Consider the following 16,757-nt stretch of genomic DNA (forward strand, 5'->3'; position numbering starts at 1 on the left):
GGTTATCTTTTCCACACTTTTTTTAGGCCGAGTGAAACATTAAATGCCACCCGCACTCTATGTAACGGGTCTTGTTCCGGCTGGCAGAAAAGATGCATCAGACTTAAACGTTGACATGTGTAACCTTTTATTATATTACTCAAAATCTCTGTAAATCAATCGGTAGATTATGACTTGCCACTACACATTCACTGTATGGATAGCGAGTGGCTGCCAGCCAGCATTTCAGCGTTGAATGTCAATCGTGTGCCGGGAAAGCTAGCTAGACTATGCAGCTAGCACAGAAGAAAGTTACGTAATGTGAAGAAACTGAATTAAAGTACAAAATACAACACATCAGGGCAACCTCAGCACAACCTCAGCAACCCTGCGCTAGGCATAATTTTTTTGTTTACGTCTCTGTAATCGAACAAAGACGTATCATACAATACTGGGTATGAAGACACAGATACGATGAGTTACTCTTCCATCTTGAAATTGTCAAACCTAGAAATGTTTACCATAACAAACAGTTGCTACGTTACAAGAAACAAGAAACCAACCCGTTTGGCCATCGCTGGCGTTTTCACGCTCCTCATTTACATAAAGTTGAGAAAATCCAACTTTTGCCGCCCTGCTCGCCTTCCCACAATGCCCTACGCGGGCGTCAACGCCTGGTTTCATTGAAAATGAATTAGAAGCCGACGCCCCGCTCTGCCCGCCCCGCTGCAGTGTGAACGCACCGTTACTAGCCACTTTGGCAGGTGGAATTCTATCTCTCCCTATAAGTTTTTTATTGTAATCTTCTCAAAACAAAATAATAAACTCATTGCAGGATTCTCATGCATTGACCCGTGAGACGCACGTATTTCAACCAGCACGTATCGTTTCCCCCTGTGTCAAACAGTCTCGGCCACTGTATATTCGCGAAAGCTCGTCTCGTGGGGCTTTTGATCAAACTTGAAGACCCTGCTCAGTGCAAGGCAAGAATGTGGCGGTAGGCTACATAACAGGTGTAGGAAAACTCGGAGGACATACAACAACAAAAAAATTATGAAAGTGAAACCGAAAATAAAGAGAAAAAAATAATTGTGTTGTTTATAAGTATTTAACTGGACAAAAAGAAATTCAGTTTTGTTCATATATTTTCAATACATCTTTACATCCCAGGGGCGTAGCCACAGGTAGGCCTGGGTAGGCTGAAAAATTATGCACCAGGTGCACATCGCAAAGTAAATAAGAAAAAAAACCTGAAAAGATGCGTATCCATATTTTTCTAGGCTTACCCAAAAATATATTTCTGGCTACGCCACTGTTACACCCCGTTTTATGCAATGAGCTACTCTTTTGGTCTTTGTCTCAATCATTTGCATATTTTCATACAAAAGGAGCTTTACACACTTATAAGAGCTGAAGATTTGGCAACACATACATTTGATCTTGTCTTGATTTGGGTTGTTTAAAATGGTCATTTACATTTGAAAGGATTGTAAATCTAGTTCTTCAAGAAAATTGTATCAAACCCTAGTCAACTTTAATCAAATAAAAAGTAATTTCCCAACAACAAAATTGTGGCCAGTGAAATTGCTGAGTGACTAGTAACTTTGGAAAACCACTAGCCACAGGAAACAGGAAAACAATAGTTATTTCACAATAACAATGGTTGTGCCCTTGCCGAAGGCAAAATACACCCAATAATAATAATATGTATGTGAGAGAACAAAGGTTGTGCCCCGCCGAAGGCAAGCACAGCCCAATAAGAATACGTAGAAACACTTAAGGTGGCTTCGCCGCTTCGCGGCTTGGCCACCAATAACACTCCATCCACCCCCCCCACCCTTTCCCATTCCCCACCCAACCCAACTACACGTACACACGAAAAAGAAAATAACATTGAAGGTTTAAGCAATTCTAATGACAAATATAGCTGCAAACAGCAATGTGGTGGCCAAGCAGGTCAGATGACCCCGAAGAAACTTTCGACATCTAGTGACTGCGGTTTACCTGGCTTTCTTTGCAGTGGCTTATAGTCTCGCTAAACAGAGAATCAGAGACATGACAAGCTTGTCAGCTTTGGCTGGATTTGAACCTCAGACGTCTTACCAACCGTCTCTGGAGGAGGGGATCCCTCTCTGAATTGCTCCTCCCAAGGTTTCTTCCATTTTTTCTCCCGGTGGGAGTTTTTCTGGGAGTTTTTCCTTGTCTTCCTTGAGGGTTTAGGTTGGTTGAGGGGCAGTTCTATGGGCGCATGTGAAGCCCTCTGTGACATGCTTGCGTGTAAAAAGGGCTATACAAATAAATTTGATTTGATTTGAGACGTTGCCAGGACACCAATTTATCCTAGTGAGCTATTCTCAGTGCTGGAAATCAGATTTCAGTGACTGCGTAAAAATATAAAGAATTTTTCCTGTGGCAAGCGGTTGTCAGATTTGTCCCAAGTTTAAACAGCTGTAATTCAGTCCTATTTTGATATGTCAATGTTATTGTGGTCTGAAGATAATCTGTGTGAAAGTTGGTGAATATTTGATACATTTTGAGTAGGACAAAAACCTTTTATTAATTAATGAAAATGGCGGCATCAATTTGGCTGGTATCACAAGTTAACATGTGTCAGACATGGGATCGCCCCCCTAGAGGTTAGAGGACACATATCTGTAAAGCACAATAAATCTGACTCTTCTTGAGTATAGATCCCCTGAGATTGAAACATTATCATTACCATTATGATTATACTGTTAGACAGCTACTGTGGCATACCTGGCTTCACTAAACAGATAAACAAGTATCATGACATGCGTGATGACTTTGGCTGGATTCGAACCTATGATCTTACACTTCAGAGGAACCCGTCTTATTCCAGTGAGCTATTCTCAGTGCAAGAAATTACTGTGTTCAGTTACTGTGTAAAAAAAAAAGTAAGCCGTTTTTCCTGTGGGAAGCGTTGTCAGATTTAAACTAAGTATAAAAAGCTGTAATTCAGTCATATTTTGACAAATCGAGGTGATTGTAGTCTGAAAATGATTTGATTACATGTCCATGAAAATAGGAGCAACGGCGAACGAGGAGTTCAAAAAAGTATGTTTTTATGAAAATTCCAAATGGCCGACGCCCAAAATGGTGGACACGGGACAATGTGATATATTTCGACTTGGTATGCCACGTAGAATCAGAAGAGACCAATCTTGTGATATATGACAAATCTGTTCAGAAGTTATGATGCAAGAAATCCGATGCACTGGCTAGATGTAGATTCACTATATCTACAAAGCACAATAAATCGGACTCTTCATGAGTATAAATTCCCTGAGAATGAAACATTATCGTGGCCATTATGATTATACTGCTCGACAGCTACTGTCACATACCTGGCTTCACTAAACAGATAAACCAGTATCATGACATGCCTGAGACTTTGGCTGGATTCGAACCTACGACCTTGCACTTCAACGGAGCCAGTCTATCCCAGTGAGCCATTGTCAGCGCTGGGAATTGCTGTGTACAGTTACTGAATACAAAAAGGAAGCCGTTTCTCCTGTGGCATGCATGGTCAGATTTGGCCCGAGTTTAAACAGCTGTAATTCAGTCATATTTTTACATGGCAAGGTGATTGTGGTCTGAAAATAATCTGTGCCAAATCTGGTGAAAATTGGATACATTGTGTAGGAGTAAGGAAAAAAGTTGTATTCACTCATTCAAAATGACGGCCTCAACAATTCGTCTGGTATTACGCGTTAACATGCGTCAGATGCGGGATCTCCTAAGATATCACGAGACATAGGAATGACTTAAATATGCCAAACAAATCAACAGTTATTGGTCAAAACACAATTTTGCCTATTGTAGCGCCCCCTAGAGCTCAAATGACACTACCTTTTTTGGACCTCAGGGTCATGAATCCATACACCAAGTTTGGAGTCAATGCATCAAAGATGCGTTAAGATATGACCTCACTTCCCTTTAACCGAATCACCCTGTTGCACGCATGCAACACGCCAAGTTTGGTTGAAATATCTGTTTGCGTTCCAAAGTAGTGAGTGTTCAAAGTGTTTTTTTCTGGTATAACACCGCAGGCCTCCTCTGCTCCACGTGGGAACGATGGAACCCAAGTTTGGTGACAATCGCACAAATGGTTGCTGAGTTACACTCTCACGTGTCTTTTGCGGCTTCGCCGCCGCCTTTGATCGTCTTTACCGAACAAACGGTTTTGAAAATGGAAAATACATCTGACACCCTTGTGAAGCTTGGTCTGAAGATCATCTGTGCCAAATTTAGTAAACATTGGACAACATTTGGGGCGTGTAAAAGGTTTTTACACTTTTCCATAAAATCCAAAATGGCGGCCGCGTCAATTCGGTTGTTATGAAACATTATCGATGGTCAAGCTTGATATCTCACAGGACATCAACAGACAAAGAAATTACTTTATTAAGGTAAACACTTCAACAGTTATTAGCCAAAACACGTTTATGCTTCCGGCCACGCCCCCTTTTACTCACATGACACAATTTTCGGAGGACATACTCAAAATAAGGTTCCGAGTAGGCATATCAAATTTGGTGTCACTGCCTCAAAGAACTGCTGAGATATGACTTCATTTCCTGTTTGGTGGCTATTCTGCTGATTTTGATTGGCTGTCACGGACAAACGGTTGTGGGGATTAAAATGCTCTACCATAACTTTTGTGCGGCTTGGTCTGAAGAGCATATCTGGTAATTTTGAAGAAGATTTGACAAAGATTGTAGGAGGAGTAGGCTTTCAGAGGTTTTTGATAAAACCGGAAATAGCGGAAAATCTATATAACCGGAAATTGACGCCATGGTGTGCATTGCACTCGGCTTGATCTAGGGAATCCAATGGTACCTCATTTTTGAAAATAGGACATACGGTTCAAAAGTTGCGTGTGTAAACACAACTCCAACTTTGACCCATTGGTGGCGCTAGAGTGCCATAGTATGGGACATGAAACTTTGTGAATTGGACCAGGGGACTGTCCCCAATGAGTGTGCCAAATTTCACAACTTTCGACCAAGCGCTTATGGGGGCTGCCAAAGACACCCAGTCCTAAGAAGAAGAATAATAAATATAACTGCAAGCAGTAATGGCGGATTCCTCCAAACATTGCGAACCATTGAAAAATGTATATTCTTGACAAATTGGAACTGTATAGAAAAATCTATGCTGCAGAATTACCAATGGGATACCAAATCTTAAATATAATACCATCAAGATCCACAAGGGCCTTTATTTCAGTGAAGGGAGGGGGCTTGGTTAGCCTATCCATTCCAGAAAGCCTTTGTGCTTTAGGGCGTGGAATGTAGCGCCACCTATGGGTGATGGTGGGACAGTTGTGGTGTGGTAATTACCCTTGGTCTATACTTTCAAAAAAGCTCGACCAGAGCATACCCCCCGCTCTCAGGGTACCGAGCTTCAGCTCAGTCATGATGCTGGGATGAATGTAGGCCTATATGTAGAGACCAGGGAGACAGACACACCGGCCAGCTGCCCTGATGGGTCCGTGGTAGATCATTAATGCGGGTTGTATCCTACAACGCTCGTGGCCTCCGAGTAGGACATACTGCTGCTGATAGATCAAGACGTTTGGTGGTGGACACATTGCTGGACGAGAGTGACATTGTCTGCCTTCAAGAAACCTGGATGGCCAAGCAAGATCTGGACAAATTGAACTCCCTACACAAGAACTTTCATGGTGCTGGAGAGTCCACTACCGATCTCAGCATGAGAATGGTTTGTGGGAGGATAGCTGGTGGTGTAGCTATACTGTGGAACATAAAATATGACCCAACGGTAAAGGTGGTGTGGCTTAACGTTGACTGGGCTATTGGGTTGGAGTTTAATCACAATGAAAATAAATGTACTATTGTAAATGTGTACACACCATATGAATCCTATGACCATGAGGATGAATTTCAGAACAGGTTAGCTTTTATTCAGTCCTTCATAGAGGACAATAGTTCATGTTGTGTCTATGTCATGGGTGATTTTAATGCTGACATGTCAGATAAGTGTTTATTCGCACAACATCTGCAGCAGTTCTGTAATGAAACTAAATTAATTATATCAAGCGTTATTGCCTGATACAAGTTTTACCTATATAAGTGAAACGTGGCACACAACTTCCTGGCTAGACCATATTGTAACCACAGCCGATGCTCATGACTCACTGGAAAGTATAGAGATGTGTTATGGGCTGGCCACCACTGATCACATACCAGTTGCTATGCTGCTAAATGTTGAGAGTGTACCCTTGTTGCTGGCCCCCCAAGAAAACTGGACTCGTCAAAGTTGACCAAAGAGCTTATGCACAGATATTCTCTATTAACTGACAGCTTACATAGTGATGTTGCATTTTCTAGGGATGCCCTAATGTGCACGGATATGAACTGCAAGGATAAACATCATGCTGAAAAGCTCTGTGCCATGTATGATGATATTGTCAAATGTCTTTATGCTTCCAGTGAACCTTTTATTAATCACAAGAGTAAGGTCCCTAACGCACGGCCTGTCTGGAATGAGTTTGTGTCTGAGCAACATGCTGCTGCTAGAGAAGCCTTTAGAGTCTGGTCAGAGGCAGGCAGACCCAGACAGGGAGTGCTGCTTGATAACAAAAACCTCACAAATGCTAGATTTAAATATGCACTTGTTTTATTAAGAGAAATGAAAACACAATGAGAGCAGACTCGCTGGCCAGAAAGATGCAGAATAACAATCTTACTGACTTCTGGAAGGAGGTCAAGATCATAAATAATAACAGAACTCCCCTCCCTTCTGATATCAAAGGGGTTAGTTGTCCAGAGAAGATTGCTGATCTATGGCATGAGCACTACAGTAAACTATTTAATTGTGTTAAAAGTAACACAGTGAGAATTGATAATGAATATAAAGGTATCTCTGCAGACTTGATAGTTAGATCAGTAGATATTTATGATGCCATCCACATGCTAGACAACAACAAAGCTTGTGGTATGGATTGCATTTCTGCAGAGCATCTAAAAAATGCCAGTTATAGACTCAGTCCATTTCTAGCCATGTGTCTCACTGGAATTATGGTTCATGGTGTTCTACCGAACTCTATTATGTCAGTACTGTTAGTGCCTGTTGTTAAAGATAAGGCTGGTAAACTGAACAGCATAGACAACTATCGACCCATTGCATTGGCCAGTATCTTGTCCAAAGTGTTTGAGAGAACTATTTGATTGAAATTGGAAATGTATATTCTGACTGCAGAAAATCAGTTTGGTTTTAAAAGAAAACATGGTACTGATCTCTGTATCTATGCTCTGAAGGAGATTGTCTCAGGTACACAAGTCTTAATTCATCTGTATTTTTATGCTTTATTGATGCTTACCAAGCTTTCGATCGAATTTGTCATGAAAAACTGTTTATAAAGCTAATAGCGAGAGGTGTCCCTAAACCTCTTGTGAGGATTTTGGTGTTCTGGTATGCCAATCAAACTTTTCATGTTAAATGGGACAATGTTGTATCAGCTCCTTTCCATGTTGGTAACGGAGTTGGACAAGGAGGAATTTGATTTCCCTTTTTGTTTAATATGGATATGGACGACTTATCAAGCCAGCTGAATAAGACAAATACAGGCTGTCTTGTTGGTGAATCTATTGTCAATCATCTGATGTACGCAGATGATCTGGTTCCACTCAGCCTGTTGCAACAGATGCTATGGGTGTGGTCTCAGTATGGCTTAGATCATGATATAAAATATAATGCAAAGAAAAGCCACATGATGATAGTAAGAAGTAATCAGGACAGGAAATTAACCTTCCCTACCTTTTATTTATCTGGCAGTCCCCTTGGTGTTTGTGAGGAAATAAAATATCTGGGCCATGTCATTTCTGATGATTGGACAGATGACAACGATATGTATCAACAGCGCTGTCAAATATATTCTCAGGCCAGTATGTTATTAAGGACGTTTTCTATGTGCTCAGATTCAGTTAAATGTTCCCTGTTTAGAACCTACATAACACCATTGTACACTGCTCATTTGTGGTCTATGTACAGGAAAAGGAGTATACAGATACTGAAAGTAGCCTACAATGATGCTTTTAGATTGCTACTTAATGTGCCAAGGTGGCATAGTGCTAGTCAGTTGTTTGTGTCTAAGCACGTACCAACCTGTAAGGCAATCCTGAGACAACTGATGTATGGTTTTAATGATGCTTTTAGATTGCTACTTAATGTGCCTAGGTGGCATAGTGCTGGTCAGTTGTTTCTGTCTAAGCACGTACCAACCTGTAAGGCACTCCTGACACAACTGATGTATGGTTTCATGTGTCGACTGGACAAGTCGGAGAACTGAATAGTAGAGGCTCTGGTCAACCCTCTAAAGAGCTGCTATCGATTACTTGGAACTTAAGACTACATTGGCACAAAAGTCTTCATACTTTTTATGCAGTGTATTATCTATGTTTTATGTTTTTGTTTTACTCTCTTTTTTATAGCTCTATGTCTGTTATTTTATGTGGAACTTGGCGTCTGAAATAAAGATTTATAAATATATAAATACATGTATATATATATCAATGTTTCAGGATTTGTATAACTTTTTACCATTGCATACAAAATCGGAAATGCAATACCAAAAAGATCAGCTTTTGTTAAGAGATCCAAGATTACAAGATCCACAAGGCCTTTGCTAGAGACTAAGGAATGAGTGGGGGCTTGGTCAGCCCACACTCTCCTGAAATGTTGCGTGTGCGTCTTGCCAAGCCCGCGCGTGTGTAAGTTAAGGCTGAGTGTGTGAGGATGTGGAGCACGCGCGGGCAGGAGGAGGGGAGACATTCATTGGAAATGTGGCTAGAAATTAGCCAAGCAAGCATGTTTCAAATATTCACCAAAAATCGACCTTTGATCTTACAGTCAACTTTTTCACAGATTTGTGTTATAAACATTCTCAAGAGTCTTCATATGAACTTGTGATTGAATCAGAGTATCAGTTTTTGACTTGGTTCAATAATAATGAAACTAACAAAAACAATAGGTGCCTCAGCAGCTTCGCTGCTGCTTGGCCCCTAATAATAAGAATACCAACAATAACAATAGGTTCCCTCCTACTGGAGGAACCTAATAACAATAGGTGCCTCGAAGCTTCGCTGCCCGGCCCCTAATAATAATAAGAATACGTAGAAACACTCAAGGTGGCTGCGCCGCTTCGCGGCTTGGCCGCCAATGAACTCCAACTCTAGCAACCAACAGTGGTTGAACTCTTGATCCTACTGTGGGTAGTAGCTCAGGGAGTCAGGTGGCTGAGCGGTGAGGGAGTTGGGCTAGTAATCTGAAGGTTGCCAGTTCGATTCCCGGTCGGTGCACATGACGTTGTGTCCTTGGGCAAGGCACTTCACCCTACTTGCCTCGGGGAGAATGTCCCTGTACTTACTGTAAGTCGCTCTGGATAAGAGCGTCTGCTAAATGACTAAAAAATGTAAAAAATGTAAAAAAATGTAGCTCTACAGGTATAAAACTAACAAAACCTGTTTTCGTCTCAAAATAAAGATTATGCATCTTCCATTAAGTAAATTGGAAGGATATGTAAACTCAAGTTTTAGCAGATCCTATTGAAATAAACATACAACTCCAAGGCTTATACTTTGAAAACAAAAAATCTGGCCTATAGTAATCTAAAAAGGGAAATAAAGAAGAACTGTTACATTCCTTAAGCTTTCAACTTCAGTCACTATTATATAAAAGTCAAATTGTTACCTTAAGTGCGATCATGAATGTGTGCCTGGGCCTATTGTGTAGGCTTACTTGTCCATTGATGACTCACCACCATATCCCCTGTTTGGTTCATTTAAATCATTTAAAGTCATTTAAATATAGTCTCTCATAAATGAATGAGCCATGCTGAAAGCATGTCTCAGTTGTATCCCTGGCCGAAGTGGCGTTCAGGATATGACGGCTCTCCTCGGGGTCTGTGAATGTGGTCTCATTCCCGTTGTGCGTCACTATCAGCTTGACTGGGTATAAAAGTCCCAATTTGACTCCAGGCTGGTCTCGCAGCAAATTAATTTGAATTAGCTGTCCTTCTGCAATATGTCCTCCAGAGCATGGCAGTAGTGCACCCTTAAAGGTCACATGATATGCTGTTTTGGATGCTTTTATATAGGCCTTAGTGGTCCCCTAATACTGTATCTGAAGTCTCTTTCCCGAAATTCAGCCTTGGTGCATTATTACAGCCACTACGAGCAGTCCCACAATGAGCTTTCCTCAAGACGCGCTGTTTCTGGCTCGCAATGGCTCGTAGCCGGCGTTTGGGCTTGCGAGCCGGCTAAAGAGTAGTAGGCTAACGTCACGTTTTGAGTGGATGGCGAGCTCGAGACGTCGAAATGGACGCCAATAAGATTCTGAATGGAAAGTTTACTTTAAAAAAGTTGCCAAATGGTTCCATTGACAAGACCAAAGTGATATGTGTGTTTTGTCGTTGTGAACTGAGCTATCATTGCAGCACGTCCAGTCTGAAATACCACTTGATGGCCAAGCACACAGCTGATGCAAGTTCTCCACCCCATCGTCAAAGCCAGGCAATTGCAATGTTGTTTTCAATTTAAAAAAACATTTGCACCAAGCAATCCAATCCACTTTTCCATGTTGATAAGAGCATTAAAATTAGAAAACTTATGGGACAAAAAGAAATTAAGGGACATTTCGAATAAATAACAATTTGCGATTAATTGAGTTAACTATGACATTAATGCGATTAATCGCGTTTAAATATTTTAATCGTTTGACTGCACAATTTTTTTTATGTATATTTGAGTCCACACATTCCTAGATATAGGCCCTACGTTTCAACTAAACGGAAACAAATTATGAGGTGGATCAGATTAAATGAGCAAAAACGAGGCACAATTTCTAAATACTGCCGGTGACAACGTTGTTAGAATAAGCTTGTTTCAAAGTGGGTTCTTAATGAATGCAATATGAGTAAATGCTTAAAAATATCACTAGAAGGGAAAACTATTTCAACTATGTGAGGCTGCCACAGACAGACTATCTTCATCCCCTCTTCCAGGGCATAAGAAGAATCTCAGGGAAGTGAGAAGAGAACACTGTTTCAATATGCACTCTTATTATTTTAGAAGTGTAAATGAGCAGCAACAAATTTAAACATATTTAATATATGTAATCTTCATGAATATTAAGTATGCTTACTTATTTAAATTACAGAAATATTCCTTGTACAATTTAAGAAAAACGCACCCATCTGCAGCAGACGCAAGCACACGTCACAATTTCCCCAGAAATGGTGTCCACAAGGTATTTTGTAATATGTATTTTCCCATCCCTAAGGATCCATCAATATTTGGGCTACATAGACAACGTTGGTGTCAAAAGGTTTGTCTTGTTAGCGATTGCGTTGCTTGTATTGGGATTTACGTTCCGTTGCACGGTTTAAGAGGTTACGTTTTTGTGGCAAAAAGTGCCTCAATGCTACCCTAACGTCACAACGTCAGCACACGTTAGCAGCGACGCAGTTCTAGTAAGACAGACAACGATATCAGCGAGCCGTCAGCATTAGTACCGTAGCTAAAAGCCTAGGAAAGTTAAGGCTACTTTTATAAACATGTCTTAATATGTTAGAAAAGTGGGTTCCCCTTCGTTCTTTTGGTGAGCAGTCTCACAAATCCTACTTACCCGGAGTCATTGAGCCAACAGCTAAATAGTTATTTAGCACTAGCGTTGCTACCTGCATATACCTAGCTATACAGCTGGCAGCTGTGCTCCATTTTGCTCCTACTGTACATTCAGACCTAGCCCCGGCAAATTGTAGAGCTAGCTAGCTAGTTGAAGGGCGTACAAAAATACAGGGTGTTGATATTCACAGCCTGGAAACATACACATCTGCAACCGACGCAAGCACCCCCCACAATTACCCCAGAAATTGGACCCTCTTTAGTTGTCCTATGTTTCAGTGGGAGGGACAGTGGTTAGGTTGTTGTTGTTGTTTTATGGTAAAAACTTTTTGCATGTTTACTATATGTTGTGCTTGTCAACATCTCCAAATTAAAACATATTTTATAAAAAAAACAGTGCCTTTAACATTTCAGAGGCATTTAATTTGATGATCTCTTAGCAGATGTCATACTGTGAATTGTATCTGTTATTATTCAGATCATATTTCGCTGTGCCCTTGCGCTCTTCAAGTACAAAGAGGAGGAGTTTTTGAAGTTGCAGGATTCCATGGCTATATTCAAGTACCTCCGCTGTTTCACACGCACAATCCTGGACTCAAGGTAATGTATCCTTGATATATCCTTTATATTTCCAACCTACACTTGGAGTGTAATTTATTTTTTTTTATATTATATTAGTTATTTAAAAAGCTCAATACAGAGTCTAAGTCCAAAGTTGATAACAGTACCACAAAAATATTAATATTTTACACATTGTTTTCTAAGGATACATCAAGACATTTTCTAAATGCACTAATACGTACTTTAGTGGGCATAATTGCCAAACACATAAAAGGCATGCTTGGAAGTTGATACAACTACTTGTGAAACATTATATTTATGGGTACTTAACTCAAGACCAAATCTGCCGATTCACTACTTGATTAGGAGGGGGGATGGGATCGTACTTAGTACAGATAAACACAGCCTACATACATTGGGATGAATTGGAGACCAAGGGGCAACATCTCCGCATCCTCCAACTGTACGAAAATGAAGGTGAAATATCCCGGATACGGATGCTGCCATCTTGCGCTGGTGATGTCATTTGGAGTCAGAGGCTGTTTATCAATCCGAAGAACGCTGAGAACGCAAGTACATTCTTATGAAGAACGTTCTGGCAAGCCTCTTTGCCTGAACGGTCTTGCAAGGACGGAGAATGAATTGAGATGGTTAGGGTTTTCCTGGACTTGCAGCATTATGATAACACTTACTAACTACAAAAACTAGATAACAAAGCTAAAAAATGGTCCGTCTATCTGTAATTTTACGTTTTCTGTAGCCCTTGCTAACTTACAGTACCTGTTAAGTAGTGTCTGCACTGCACTGAGATGCTAGGTTATCGACAAGTCGGAGCAAATTTACAAATGAGCCGTTTCATCAATAAAATAAGAACATTTTCAGCGACTGAACTGCCTATTTCTTGTCACATTTTGCTGATTTACACGTACCTTTTAGCTGAAATATGAAAAGTAAAGAATTACAGTTGTGAGGTTTGTCCGCCTCGCTGGACATCTTGCAATGACTTCTGGGAAATCAGAAGCGTTCTCGCTGGTCAAGTCACCATCCGATGCATCCTCGATAAAAGAGGCGGATCAGGAACATTTCCGGGTATTTTGGGCGTTCTTGGTGACTTGTGTTCTTTGGATTGGAACTGTACTTGGGCAATAAAAGATGACGTCAAACGAGTTCGCAAGAACACAAGAACGGAAAAAAACTTGGATTGATAAACAGCCAGAGTCTGCGCAGTAGTGATCGGATGTTGGAGCCGCAGTATCGAGGGCCCTATCGACACTCGCCTGCCCCAATCGCAAGCCACACTAACCCCTTGTTCTATTGTCAAATAACTAATTAAAAACAAACTGATCTGAAAAAAATTACATTTTAATGGACATTAGCGTGATAGTAATGACTTAAAATGACAGAAACAATCTTTGAAAAAAAAAAATCTGACGTGCACTTAGACTTTTTAGTTTGGTTCATGTGCCATCCGCTAACATGGAGGAGGCGGGACTTGTGACCTATACTGCAGCCAGCCACCAGGTATACTCGATCAAGATGTTTTGGCTCCTTTTGAGGGGCTGTTTCTATGTCCACTGTTTTTACAGTCATTGGTGGAGACGCGTTGTCCATCTTTATATACAGTATATGGTTATACGTCACAACGCTGTGAAATGTGGGTAATTCCCTAAAAATCTGAAAAAGGGTGCATAAAGGGCTCAAAATGTCTGTGAAACAGCCCTCGCACACTTGACGGTTTGACAGTGGGACAGCCCAAAGCCCTTCCAGACTTAGCGAGAATGCGCCTCAAAGTCTGTGAGTCTGTGAGGGTGGACATTGGGATTGGGACAGAAAAACTAGTGGCAATTGCGAGTGAGCTATACTCACAGACATTTAAGTTGAAGATTCAAAGCTTCCCCTACAGCCCCTTGCCATTCTTTTCAGAAATTCTGAAACTGAAAGTCTCCAAAACAGATTCTGAAGCCAAAATCTTTTCAGTAGGATGTGGATGGGATGAAATACAGTTGCTTTGAGTCAGTTTGACCCGTTTTAGGCTGAAAAATAAGCACTGCATCTGTGGCACTGAACATGATTTACTGAAAATATTTTGGCTTCGGAATCAGATTTGGAGATGTTCAGTTTTGCATTGCTTTAAACTACTTTTCAGCTCCTTAATAGCATTTTACATTTACATTTATGCATTTAGCAGACGCTTTTATCCAAAGCAACTTCCAAGGTTTTCAATGCATTTGCATGGCTTTGTATGAAATTTCTGGGTGAATGGTTTCCCATCAGCTATGTCCATTCCACCATGTTAATCTTGGTGGTTTTGACAAAGAAAAAAGGAGGGGAGGGGGGGTAATGGCGCACCACCTTCATTGAGTCACTTGTTGGCTATTGAAGGCTAAGGACAGGACATGGAAGCTCCTATAGGGTCAAGTGAGGTGTCAATCAAAAGGTCTGAGTGCAACAGCCATTGACTTCAAAAATCTGGAATATTCACAAGGGAACCAAAGTTATGACCAATTTTATGAGAAATGACTGGACGCTTCAGTCGTGAATTTAGAATGATGCATATCCATGGCTATTTATGGATGCTATTTTTGACAAAATAATTTACTTGGACTACTGTGAGGCTTGATAGGGGAGTCGTCTCCGTTTTGTTTTAGTTTGTTGATATGTTGGTGGTCAGACAAAGACATTGATTGTTTCTGCTGTTGTGACTGTATCTTGAAACGGTTAGCTTTCCAACGATATATGGCATGCTTACCAATGTAAAGAGTTGTTTTGTGCGTTGCATAGCTTAGTACTCAACAATTCTGAACGAGCCCACCAGCAGGCCGTGGAACGATACATGGCAGGTTCCCATTGAGGTTTGTTTTGTGTCTCCCTGCAGAAAGCTGATGAACATGGCCTTTGTGGACATGAACCCATTTCCTCTGAGGCAGATCCAGAACAGACGCACCTTCCATCTGGAGAAGGTCCGCTTGGAGCTAACAGAGCTGGAGGCCATCCGACAGACCTTCCTCCGGGAGAGGGAGAGCACTATGGATGGAAGGACCTACATCAGTGAGGATGAGGAAGACAACTAGCTAGCTGGCAATGTGGTAATGATTCAATTTCTCTGGCTCATGTACAGTACAAACCAAACAAGGAGAGAGGAATTTACGTTTTTTGACTATAGTGTTGGGTACAACATGTCTTGCAAGCCAAGCCAATTGCATGCTCTGTTTACTGCCTGAGAGGTGAAGCTGGCAGCCTGCTTTTCATGAAGCTCTGTGGACCAAAATGTTATTACCCAACTGTTTTTGTATCAGTATTCCATCCATCTTTTGTAAATGTCTTAATTAGTCTTTGTTTGTTTGTGTTTTGGTCAAGGGACTGAGAGCTAAGAGGTTGGAATACCAAACAGAATTATTTTGAGTATGTTCAGTTCCATATTACAATTTGTTTGCAAGCTCAGACTTAAGTATATTCAAAGAAAGAGTCTTTGGAGTACAGAGCTTTTCTTAGTGGAGGGAGAGATTGTATTTTCAATGATAAAACATTCTATAGCTTTTGAGATGAAACTTCACTGGCATGTTTTAGACTTTTCTAAGTTACTGTTTACTAACTCCTGAGTAAGAATCATACTCTAGGAGATTCCTTATGTCTGTCAAGCACTTGAATCACTTTGACACAGTTTCCATAAATACTAAATCAGGAGTGTTCCACAGGGTTTCTTGTTATTACAGATGGAAGAGGTAAAGGAATAGTAGCCTACCTGGAACCACACCGGTTCCAGGTACTTTCACAACTGCACACATAATGGGGACTGAACTTACTATGTTATACTTAATTTTCACACACCTTTCCTCCCCATTATTTGACATTTTGACAATGATTGACCAAATGTGTCCACGATTTTGTTTAGACAATTTGGGTACGTTCCTCAATGTTAAACTTGGATTGCGTGTATGGCACCATATCGAGGAACTATCGTTTTTAGGCCTGTCATGTCAGTTCACATGTTCACCTCTAAGAGGCAGTATTGGCTAGGCCAACCCTGGTCCTCGAGAGCCTCAGTCCTGCATGTTTTAGATGTTTCCCTGCTCCAGCACACCTGATTCAAATGAATGGTCGTTATCCAAGCCTGAGAATGACCGTTCATTTGAATCAGGTGTGCTGGAGCAGGGAAACATCTAAAACATGCAGGACTGAGGCTCTCGAGGACCAGGGTTGGCCACCTCTAGTTTCAGGCTGGGTCACAACTCTGTAACCCTCCTTACCATGGTAAAAAAAAAGAAATCCTCATTCAATTTATATTAAAACAGGATTTATTTTCATTTGTTTTTTATTTCCTAACTAATATCCATTTCTGCACCACAGTTACTGTGCATGTTGACTATGATTGTAGTTATCTCGTAGTCCTATATTTTTACCATATATCTTTGCTTTTTTCATTAAAAAAAGATGTAGGCCTGTGTGAAAGTCCTTTGCTGTTATCCATAGCACCAATCTATCTCTGTCCAATATATCATTATATTCAATTGAATGTTACACAATTGTTCAGTGCCACATTTGTGCAAC

At 40.8% G+C, this 16,757-nt stretch overlaps 1 protein-coding gene across 2 annotated transcripts in view; it reads left to right on the forward strand.

Annotated features, from left to right (window-relative positions):
• tbc1d2b (TBC1 domain family, member 2B) overlaps positions 1-16,294 on the forward strand; it is a 69,502-nt gene extending 53,208 nt beyond the window's left edge. The window contains exons 12-13 of one of the 2 annotated variants that reach the window (XM_047033902.1): positions 12,127-12,248; positions 15,085-16,294. In XM_047033902.1, coding sequence (XP_046889858.1) covers positions 12,127-12,248; positions 15,085-15,280 — 318 coding nt within the window. In that variant the 3' untranslated portion in view covers positions 15,281-16,294. The remainder of the gene's footprint in view (positions 1-12,126; positions 12,249-15,084) is intronic. The other variant, XM_047033903.1, reaches the window with a different exon arrangement.
• The last annotated feature ends 463 nt before the right edge of the window (positions 16,295-16,757 follow it).

The sequence above is a fragment of the Hypomesus transpacificus genome, chromosome 14 (assembly GCF_021917145.1).
Source record: "Hypomesus transpacificus isolate Combined female chromosome 14, fHypTra1, whole genome shotgun sequence".
NCBI lineage: Eukaryota > Metazoa > Chordata > Actinopteri > Osmeriformes > Osmeridae > Hypomesus > Hypomesus transpacificus.